The sequence below is a fragment of the Notolepis coatsorum genome (genome assembly GCF_963971535.1).
Source record: "Notolepis coatsorum genome assembly, chromosome: 20".
Classification (NCBI taxonomy): domain Eukaryota; kingdom Metazoa; phylum Chordata; class Actinopteri; order Aulopiformes; family Paralepididae; genus Notolepis; species Notolepis coatsorum.
Genome location: NC_140184.1, coordinates 15,909,085 through 15,921,064, shown reverse-complemented (window position 1 = coordinate 15,921,064; position 11,980 = coordinate 15,909,085). Strand labels below are relative to the sequence as shown.

The 11,980-nt window shown below is 39.0% G+C and overlaps 1 protein-coding gene across 1 annotated transcript; it reads right to left on the bottom strand.

Annotated features, from left to right (window-relative positions):
- Nucleotides 1-4,294: 4,294 nt before the first annotated feature.
- On the bottom strand, nt 4,295-6,947 carry LOC311247212 (chymotrypsin A-like; the record flags this gene model as incomplete). The annotated part of the gene is made up of 7 exons (XM_084337548.1): nt 4,295-4,456; nt 4,701-4,834; nt 5,581-5,761; nt 6,029-6,107; nt 6,304-6,383; nt 6,573-6,676; nt 6,896-6,947. The coding sequence occupies 7 exons, from the start codon at nt 6,945-6,947 to the stop codon at nt 4,295-4,297; spliced, it is 792 nt and encodes a 263-aa protein (XP_084193674.1).
- Between the last annotated feature and the right edge of the window lie 5,033 nt (nt 6,948-11,980).

The window sequence follows — 11,980 nt, the reverse complement described above, 5'->3', positions numbered from 1 at the left end:
GTTTTCAGCTTGGTTCAGTCAGGCCCTCTGAGGGTCTTTTATACAGACGTCAGGGCATCTTATCTGCTGTTTGTGGGACACTGTACACCTTGCATGTGGGATGAGATTGGGTGGGATGTTGTGAAAAAAAAAAGAAGTCCCATTCCAAATTAGGTAAAGTCTTACTTTCATCTTTGTAATTTTCATATTGTTTTGAGATGTATTGTTTTAATGTATTACTGTATCAGAATACTGTCTGTTTATTGCACTTTTATATCATGTCGGTTATATTATAATTATAGTTGTACATCAGTCATCGGTTCACTTCATACGGTCCAGGAATGTTCAATGTTCTTAATAATTTCATATCATTTCATATTCTTACCTCATTACGTTTCATTCAAGTGAATTCAATTAGTTAAACATAAAATTATTGTTTAGAATATATTTCTATTGTATGCATACAGCAAGATACATTTAAAGAATCAAATTCACTGGTCGAGCTTTTTACAATACAAAAACAAACCGTCTGGGAGTTTCACATTATGTGTATGTGATATTTCATCACATCTATGCTTTATGAATAAAGTTAAAAATGTTTCAAATAACATTTGATTTCATTTTCAATTTAGATAATCTATAGTTGGCAAAATAGATGAGGTTGTACTGTAAATAAGTCTAGTATGGACTTTTTGTCTCAAGGTCATACTGTTGACAACAGGTGCCCATTTCACATGGATGGTGGGGGCAGGGCCGGACTGGGAAAATGATTCATACCAGGAGATATAGCGCGAAATATAGCCCCAGTCAGGCCACCTTTTAAGCGGGGGGTCCCCCACCAGGATTTCTTTTTGTTACAAAGACTTAATTTCCTGCATTCTGGTGCAGGAATTTTTGAATTTGTACCCTTTAAATGCCAGTGTTTGTGATGGCATCACAAATTATTGTAAAACCAAAACACAAAAATGTAAATATCTTCAATAAGTGGATTTTTCTGGGGGGGGGGGGGGGGTTATTACAGCTATATGTCAATGATTAGCAACAACACTGATTTCGATGGATTTTTCGTTTTTTTTGTAATAATAATAATAAACTTTATTTGTATAGCACCTTTCATACAGAAACTGCAGCTCAAAGTGCTTCACAACAGAAAAAAGACAGGCATAAAATGAGCACATAAAGTGCAGACATATAAAATCAGTTTTTCACATTAGGATCTAACATCCCAACAGGCCACCTTGTTTATGGTTTGATTCAGTTTTAAATAGACAATAATAAAAAGAGTCAGATAAAATAGACAGAGTAAAATATAGTAAATATAATATATATAGATTACTGTTCAACAGTTCAAAGTCGTCTTTACCTTCTCTGTTTGGTATCCACAGTTTAAAACTTGACAGTCTTCCCTCCTGTTTTATACCCACTTTGACCCTTTGAACCTCCCACCCAGGGCAAACCTCCCTCTCAGGGTGCAGTTCCCTCTCTCAGGGTGCAGTTATAGGCCTGGGTCCTACACACTAATGTCACATTGAAAAGAATACTCACTCTTAGGCCCGGACTGGCCATCGGGAGCACCGGGAGTTTTCCCGGTGGCCTGGCCTGCACAGATAAAAAAAATTAAAATTAAAAATTAAAAAAAAAGTATAATTTTTTTTTTTTTATAAATTTTTTTTTTTTTGCCAGGCCATTGTTTCTAGTTGTGGCGGCGATAGTTAGATAACCTAGGTGGGTGGGGAACAACCAGGATTTCACTGTCTGCGACAGAGTTGGAGAACTATCTGACTCTCTCCCTCGGATCACACACACACAATGGAGCCGTGCTGCCGCTTGTGATTGGTGGAGGCGGGACCAGGCGATACAACAGATTGACAGTGGAGGTGGCGAATGGAATGGCAGATGGCACTCTGCAGAATACTGTAACAGCCAGGCAGTGAGCCAGATAGTTTTGTAATAATGAAAGGTCTGTTATTTAATGATTGTGTAAGGGCTATTTTAACTGTTGATGGGTAGTGCATCAGTAAAGTGAATATGGTATTGTGCTCTTGCTCTGTTTGAATAGGTGGAGAGAGTGGTTAACTGTATTATAATAGTAAATAGACAAATATGTTGTGCTCTTGCTTTTTTCTTTTTGAAGGTGGAGAGAGTAGCATTGCTAGTGCCACAACAGTTTTATTTGAGGTTCATAACAGTACATTGTACTAAGCAATTGTTGGCTCATTAGTTTGTGATTCACATGCACTAAAATTCACCAGAATGCAGGAAATTAAGTCTTTGTAACAAAAAAAATCCTGGTGGGGGACCCCCAGACCCCCCGCTTAAAAAGTGGCCTGACTGGGGCTATATTTCGCGCTATATCTCCCGGTATGAATTATTTCCCCAGTCCGGCCCATAATATATACACCAGCGCCGCCAATAGATAAAAAAAAATTAACTAATCAATCTCACAATTTTCTGTAATCAATCTAGATTAATCTAGATTAAAAACAGCATTTTTCTACATAAAACCGAAGCTTGTAACAGATATTTACTTGAGTAAAATCATGGAATTTATGTAAAATCAACACAAAGAAAGTATATTTAGATTCAAAGACAATTTTAATAGCTTTCTTTGAATACAGTTTCTCTCCTGTGAAATACAAATGTTCAACAAAACCATCATTTACATAGCATTTACACTTAAAGTAGGAAAAGTTTACCCTACAACGAATGGCTGGGTACATACAGGTTTTGACCAGCAGATGGCAGCGAAGAGGCAGCTGCATTGAGAGGGGGCGGGGCCGGGTGGGAGGGGGGTGGGGCCGGGGAAAGGGGCGGGGCTAAAATGTACACGTTTTGTCTCCTGCCAATGTTGACAGCTATGGTTAAATGGCTAATGTTCGATATTGCCGCCAGCGCCTAGTGATATAAAGAAAGTATTAAATGTAAATAATAAATTAGCAGACATAAATGGTAGAACACAACAGTGATCAATGCACATTATGTATTCATATTTACCGAAAATTGCTGTAACAGACTAGTAGTCGCTGCTGCTCCTCTGTCTCGCTAAAATCAGGTAGATGGCGCTGAGTGCAGATTTGTTTTGGAACTAAGCGAGCTACGTGAACCACGTGATCGCGTGGCGGCGAGATCAAAGAGTGTCGTAACTCTTATTATATGGCTCTGCCCTCCAGGTGCCTCCCCCAGATATCTTCCAGTTTCCCATAGGTACACGATGAGGTAATGGAGACACACCTATATGCACAATCATTCAACAATATTTTATTTGGCAGTGACTGAAAAGGTACAGACTGAAGCATAATGCTTATACATGCCTGTTGTCCTATATTCTTAACAAAATGAAGACTCCAAAACAGTATTCTAAAAGAGAATAACAAAAAAAGAATTATTGTGATTTGTGTCACTGGGAGTCTGTGGAAAACTTTGGCTTGAAAAGTGATGCCAAGCTTCCTTTATTTCTGTTGGCAATGTAAATTCACTCTTGTTCATTGCACCCACATTTCCCCCACCCCACACCTTTAATTCAGCTCTGTATGCATTGCTAAACAACTCCTAGCCATGCTGGTATACTGTAGTAAATAAATGATGGCTCTCAGCTAATCAAATTGCTTGATCAGAACCAGCTAGTGTATAATATTATATAAATAGCAGGAGGGCCCTTACGACCCAGGGAGGGCTAGGAGTGTAGAAATATATCAAGAAGCCCATTTTCTCCCACATTTGACTCTACGCTGTGATCACCTTTCTGAGTTTTTAATAAATAATATATAAAGTTGAATTGTTTTTGACATCTTTTTCTGTTGCCATTATGCCTGACCATAAGTAAAGGATAAGGGCGAAGGCATGTGTGACTGCTTATATGGGCATCTATTAAAGATGCACAATGTAGACATTTGAAACTGTGAAAATAGGAAGAAAGTCTATGATATAATTTCACAACTGAATAAACAATCTGTCCTGAGAGGAAAGTTGGCGACATAATTATTACTTTTATCACTTTTATTATTCAAAGAGGTCTTATGTTGTTTGTATTTATGCTGACATAAAATAGAATAATCCATAATTTTAAGAATTACATGGTAAGTAAGTATCGTAAATATATTTTGTAAACTAAATTGCAGGCTCTACAAATCTCTCTCCTAAAACTGTATAGTGCACTTTTACTATTAGTTGATTCAGAAAACGGTTGCTTTTATATTGTTGCTTTTCTTGTGTTGGTTTGCTGTTTATGTAAATTAAAATACCAGTACCCATATGTAGCAAAACAATTGTTTTATTGAATATATAGGCAACACCGAAAAAGGTCATGGTGGTGGATTTAGTTGCGAGCCATGGTCTGGTCCATCCAGGCACGGAGCTCGGTGACACGGGCGTACACACCGGGCATGGAAGGAGTGCAGGTTCCACTGCCCCAGGACACAATACCAACCAGGGTCCAGGCACCAGACTTCTCGCAGACCAGGGGACCACCAGAGTCTCCCTGAATCACAAAGAAAGGAACATTAATTTCACTACAGCACGAGTATACCTGTTAATTTCCATGTTGGTCAAAGTCTGACAAAACTGCTCTTTCACACTCTGTTGTAAGCCTGGCTACTGTAGCTGTTGTTTCTTGGTGGGATAATGTAATAATCAACTCTGATAATGTACCCTATTTGTACTGAAAGAGGAACCAAAACTGATTTTCCTTTGGGATTGTGTCTCTTGTGTGATTTCAAGCTCACCATGCAGGAAGAGGCACCGGAGGCACCAGCGCAGATCATCAGGCTGGTGATCTTGTTGCCCCAGAAACGCTTGCACTGATCGTTGGTCAGCAGAGGGAGACTAGCCTGCTGGAGCAGGGCGGGGGTATCAGGAGCTGAAAAATAGAAGCTTAAAAGTGAGTTTTCCTTTGCACTATTTTTCACTTGAATGAATAATGGCATTATATAGTGTTTTCCTAGTACTAGGACCCAAAGCGCTTTACAATGTAACTTGTCTCCAATGTGTAGCACCGGTGGACAAACATCTTCTCAAGTTGCCAGCGCACAGTGGGTGAAAGGCTGGGAGGTTTAATATGAGGCAGTTGAGGAGAGGGATTATTAGGTGGCCTTGATGTCAAAGACTGCCATGTCCAGAGTGACCTACTGGACAACAACACTACTTTATGACATCCCTTTGGCTGGGACTTGAACCTACAACCATCCTTCCATCAGCCCAGAGCCCTATTCATGTCACCACACTATTGGAAAGAATAATGCGTTGAGAGCATGTAGGTTAAATACTGAGTGCTCAGTGCTATAGTCGGTGACCTTGAAGTCTAACCAAATTACCACAGTAATTACTCCACATGAGCAACCTATCAAATGTTTGGGTAAAGCGAACATGACTTGCATGTGAATGGCAAGGTGCTCATCAGATACTAATTGACCTATCTCAAACCCTGCCTTTTTTCTTGATGTATCAACCGTTGTGATTGGAGGATCACGGAAAGAGGGTGGGGCTTAGGATTGGTCAATTGAACAAATACTTTGCACCAAGTTATTTAGAGCTGGGGAAAAAGCAGTGTATAGTGTCCAAAAGGACAATAATGCAACTTATTGGTTCAATCCACAGTTGGCTCACCATTGTGGCGGGTCAGACCCCAGCCAGAGGTCACACACTTCATGCCACCGGGGAAGTCGTCACCAGTCTCAGCGACACACACAGGGGACACACGCAGGCCCAACTGGGCAGGGCTGGCCAGCTTGATGAGCAGGACGTCGTTGTTGATGGTGTATCCATTGTATTGGGGGTGCTTGAACACCTGTTGGAAAAAGTCAATATTACAGATACTGTAGGCTTGCAAATACAGTAATTTATTAGTTCAACAGGTATACAGTTATTTTTGGATAACTAGATTAAGTATGAATCCTGACATTTGTATAATGTCTGATTAGTGATTATTGTAATTTTGTCAACCAAACCTCTATGTCCACCTTTTATTTTGTAATTAGTGTGAACATTGTTGATGCAAAATGTAATACTTGATGTTCACCTTTCATATTATGTGTGGAATGCTGATCTTACATACCTTGTCAACCTTCATGGTCTGGATGTTCTCAGTGCTGGAGGAACGGTCATGCTCTCCCAGGATCACACGGTGAGAGGTCCTGTCAGGGTGGAAATGTGACATGACTTAGTACTGCGTATCTTAAAATAATAAAATACATCTAATAATTTACATCAAGGCATACATAAGGCTTCTACACTTTGATCTCAGCTGTAGGAACTGTGTTTTGATGGAATACAGTACAATAAGTCTAATGGTTTTACTATGAGGTGGAAAAATGTATAACTGGCCTGTACCTGACATTGCAGTGGGCAGCAGTCACAACCCAGTTCTCATTGACCAGAGAGCCTCCGCAGAAGTGGAAACCAGTGTAGTCCTGAGAATTAGATCAATGTTACATTGAATTCTTTATTTAGAAAATAATAACCAGTAACTCTTACTGTAAAATGTTTACAAATACTGTACATATTGATCTCTTCACTGGTCACGTGAGATACAGGTACCTGTTCTGATTATGTGTTTACAGATAGACAGGGATTGAGGCATTGTTCTACTGGTACCGTACCTGGAGGGACACCTGCCAGGGCCAGGAATGGGGTACAGCCTCCTCACCGTTGACAATACGGGAATAGCCAGTGATGACGGGCTGGATGGCTGGAGAGCCACAGCCTGCAGACACAAAACAATATTTATTGTTCAGTCATATCTATAAGCATTGAGCTATGATGACCACTCAGGACAGTGAAAAGAGGTGGAAGAAGAGTTTTCTGTTATGGATCAACCCTTGTACTGGATTAAAAACCTTTGCAATGCAGATGTCCAATAACTTAGATGGTTCCCTTTCCTGTTCAGGAAACCAACCCTACCAGTATCAGTGCCATAACTTACCGTAGGCAGCACTAACAAAGGCGAAGCAGGAGAGAATCCACAGGAAGGCCATGATTTCAGCTTGCTTCAGTCAGACCATCTGAGGGTCTTTTATACAGGAGAGTCAGGGCATCTTATCTGTTGGTGGGACATTGTACACCTTGCATGTGGGATGGGATTGGGTGGGATGTTGTGAAAAAAAAAAAAAACTTTCCATGTGAGTCTTGGAAATATATTGTCTAGGTATTGTTTTAATGCATTACTGGATCAGAATACTGTCTCTTATTACACTCTTAAGTTGTTACAAAGTTTCGTATCATGTTGGTCATACTATGATACTTACAGTTGTACACCAGACATACATTTGCATTATTCATTCCATGAATGTTCAATGTTCCTTATCATTTCATGAAATTCATATTTTTACCTTTGACTGACACATTGTATGTGAATACAATTAATTTAAACATGCAATTCATGTTTAAAATATATATTTACACTGTAGCAATTAAAACAAAATAAAAAAGTATTATCAGAAGAATGCAGTTGGAGATTTATTTGTATTCATAAATGTATTGATAGAGTTCTTTACAATCCAAAAAAAATTTGAGTTTCACATTATCTGTATGTGATCTATGCTTTATGAATAAAGTAAAATGCAAATTTGTGTTATTTGAAAATGTTGAAGAAAATAATGGATTATTTTGAGCTATTATATGGGTGGATTCATGGGGGGCATTATCTTTTTTTAAATGACGTTTGATTTTATTTTCAATTTAGATGGTCTTTAGTTTGCTAAATACAGCAGATGAAGTATGGTCTTTTTGACTCAAGGTCATACTGTCGAAAACAGGTGCCCAGTTCCCATGCATGACCCTTGACCTTGACCTCTCACTTCAAGATAACTCAAGATAATTCATAGTTCTATAAATACCCAAGAGTCTCCCCTTTTATAGACATGTCCATTTCATGCTAATCAAAAAGGGGAACATCGGCACTCAAAAAACACGTTTAATGCTTCTTTAATGCATAGCAGCAGACAACAAATGAACATGTTTCAGCCCTCATGGCCTTCGTCAGCGTTTACACCACTTGCCAGAAACAACATATAGACAATCATAGTCATCAATACACAGCAATATTCAACATTTGAGATCAATATCATGAAATCCCAGTAATCCATAATCACCTTAATAAACACAATACAACATCAGAAAATATTAAATAATAAGACTAGAAAGTACAAGACTTGGAAATGCAACGTGAAATTTGGTCCTCTTATTACACATATGATCCGGATATGGCGTGAAACACACAAAAAATTTACTAACCAACATAAATGGCATAGACACTCTCCCATATTTAATAACAATGCACTCCTTATTGCACAACGACCTATCAGATTTCCCAAATGGGAAAAGAATGGCATACATACATTGGGAGATATCTTCAACAACCGGGGTTTCTGTAGCTATCAAGATATACATAACAAATTTAACCTCACCAGTTCCACATATTATTTCTATAGACAGTTATTAGCATGTTTGAAGGCTCATGGAGTCCCATTAAAGGTACCACTTGAGCACCACAGATATCACAAATTATTTTATCAAAGGGAGACATCGGATTGGTCTCGGACTTTTACCGTCACTTACTTACGTCTTCGTATGAAGTCCTTCCCCTAGACTCAGTTTGGAGGAAGGATATACCAGACTTGGAAGTAGATTTTGATTGGGCTGAAGTCTGGGCAAACGTTCGGCTATCGTCACGTAACCCGGATCATCAACAGATTAATCTTAATTTTATTCATAGGATTTACCTAACTCCTATTCGACTGAACCGTATGGGGCTTAAACAAGACTCTCGATGTTCCTTATGTACAAACGGTGATAGTGGTACATTTATGCATATGTATTGGGAATGCCCGCCTGTTTTGGGAAGAAATAACCACACTATTATCATGATTTTTATTTTTGACAATACCTGTAATGCCTTCTGTATTGTTGCTGAATGATGTCTCTTAGTTATCACACTCTGTAGCTACATGTAAAGAGGCTAATCTTGTTCGGTTTTACGGCTGCCAAAAAGCTAATAGCATCACGCTGGATTCAACCTGATAAAATGTGCCGGAGGGTATGGATTCTTACCTATCTTGATGTGATTTATCTAGAGATATCTACTGCACGAATTCTAGGTGTTAATGAAGCCAGCATAGCAATCTGGTCAGAAGTGGTGGAGAGGATAAAGCATTATATGAACTTTTAATCCTTGGTATCAAATGGAATAATGGTTGTATCCAAGGGGGGTCCGGTGGGGGGGGGGGGGGTAGAACGAGCAAGAGCATTTCTGTGTTGTATTGTATTGTAATTAATCTGTGTATATCTTTAATCTTTAATCTACATCTATTTTAATTTTAAAAACCGGGCTGTCATTATTGTTAGTATTATGTCGGTAATAGCCCTGTGATTTATAGTGGATTTCTACTGTAAATGTTTGTATGTCATGTAAAAAAAAAAAAAAACATTTCTTAAAAAAAAAAGACTTGGAAATACCTATAGAGCTAGATTGGTGGAGGTTATTACAAGAAACAATTAATGATTTCCTCATTCAGTCTTTTAGGGAATTCATTCTCTACAGAGTGAATCCAATACACACCTCTCTCTGTAAGAGTAAGCAATCCCATGTCCCCTCCTCTCCAAGGGATTCACTACTGGGATACAATGCTCTTAAACCTCAGCTTACAAACCTCATGTCCTGATTTCTAATGTTGTTCAAAATCTTCCTCAATTCTCACTTGGTTTTTACCAACATAGCAGAATCCACATGGACATTTCAAAAGATAAATATAATATTATACAAATACTGCAGGAGGGCCCTTAGGACCCAGGGGAGGGCTAGGGGTGTAGAAATACATGTTAAGAAGCCCAGTTTCTTGCACCTTCAACTCCACCTGCAATCACTTTTGATCACATGTGAGTTTTTAATAAATGTAATATTAAGTTGACTTGTTGTTATTATAATGTGCATGTTACCTTTGTGCATGTTGACAGAATCTGGCTATGGGGCGACAATAATGTGGTCAAGAGGCATGGTTTCTATCTTTAGCCTTTAAACGGTGTGGTTTATTCATTCACATGGTATGAGCAGCAGCACATGAGTTCTCCTCTCACTGAGAGGCTGGTGGAGAAAGAGGTAGAGGGGGAGGAGACATCTCTATTTATACTCACCACCTGGTGGTATCAGGAGTGGCTCCGCCTAGAGCGCCCTCTATTGGAAACAGTTATATATGCAGTTAGACAGTTACTAGCAATCCTACATAGAACCTCTAACTTTAACACTCCCACTTAGGGTTGTTTTAGCACACTGGATAACTTTTCCGAAAACATTTTACAAAGAAAATAATACAATTCAAAACATCAAAAGAGTATGGCAGTCAATATTTACACGTTAAACATAACCTCTGCAAATCTCTTCAATTTCAATTTGGAACAAGTTTCCTCATAGTGTCTGCTACCATGTCGTCCGTTGGACAATAAATCAGTCATTCTTTCTTCTCTGATGACAGATCTGATGAGATGATATTTTATATCGACATGTTTATCTTAGTGCTGTCAGGCGATTAAAAAAATTAATCTAATTAATTACAGGATTTGTAATTAATTAATCTAATTAATCGCATTTTAATCGCATAACCATTTTATGCCTGATATTCTATATTCTATAATCATATTTCAAATTGCATGTGTCCGGATGGCAGAATTCAGTACAGTATCTACAAAACTTTCTGTTTAATCATCTTCCATCTATTAATTTGCTTAGATTTTTCAGGTCTGGTCAATTTGAGCATAGTGTTATTCACAGTCAAAGATAAAAAAAAAATTTATTGATATTCTCATTTGGTTCATTACAATTTACTCAAGCCTAGTAACAGACACAGTATTTCGGACACTGGGAATACATTCCCTGAGATCCATAGATGTCCCTAGAATCAGATACCAAGAACATGCAAATGGACCATATAAAAAAAAGTCTGTAATGTGTATTCTACGTTCTTATGGAATGAATGAGATAAAAAAAAGTTATTTAAAAAAAAAAAAAAAAAAAAATCTTTTTTTTTGTAATTAATTTTGAGTTAATTTTCATAACGCGATAATTTGCTGTGTAATTAATTAATCTAATTAACGCGATAAACTGACAGCCCTAGTTTATCTATGTCGGCACACTGGGTTCCTAGCAATCACAATGGTTCCCTGGTTGCCCTCATAAACAACAGTCTTCATATATACATACAGTAGGTGTCCACCACTTCGAGCATCTGTTCTAGATAAACAACATTTTTCATATATACATAGCTAGAAACATAAACTCGGCTTCACAGGTTGATAGTATCACTGTGGGCTTTAAGCCCTAAACCCTTGCTGCCCTTTCTGAAACACAGCTGTTCGTCTGCTGCACCTTTGGGATAACGAAAAACATGTTTTTGACGTAGTTCGCTGCTTCTCTGTGGGGTCAGCAAAATGATGTGACAATTTTTACTCACTACAAAACATAGGTCAGGGCGAGTACAGGTTGTCTAACAAATGAGGCTACCCACAGCTTTTTTTTTTTTTTTTTTTTTATTGATCTTTTTCCCCCTCCATTTTCCTCCAATTTTCTCCCATCCCAATGTTAGTCGTTATGCCAATTCCCAATCCCCTTCCTGGTCGCTGCGCACTTACCCCCCACAGTCAGATCATCTGGGAGAGTGGAGGCTATCACGTGCTTCCTCCGACACACGTCCAGCCAATCAACCGCTTCTTTTCACCTGGCAGCGCGGATATTCTCCGAGAGGGCGTAGCGTGTGGAAGGATCACACTATCCCACTCAGGTCCCATCCGCGCTTAGCAGGCGCCCCGACCGAACTGTAGGAGTCGCTGTTTACAACGACCCGGACCCACCTCGCCAGCTTCTCCCACCCTCTAATACTGCCAATTGTATTAGTGTGAACGGCCAGCCAAGCTGGTGACAACCCCGGAGCTGTGAGCTGGATTCGAACAGGCGAATCCAGCTCACAGCTCCGGGGTTGGTGACGAACGCAATCTCCGCTACGCCACCTAACCGCCCTAC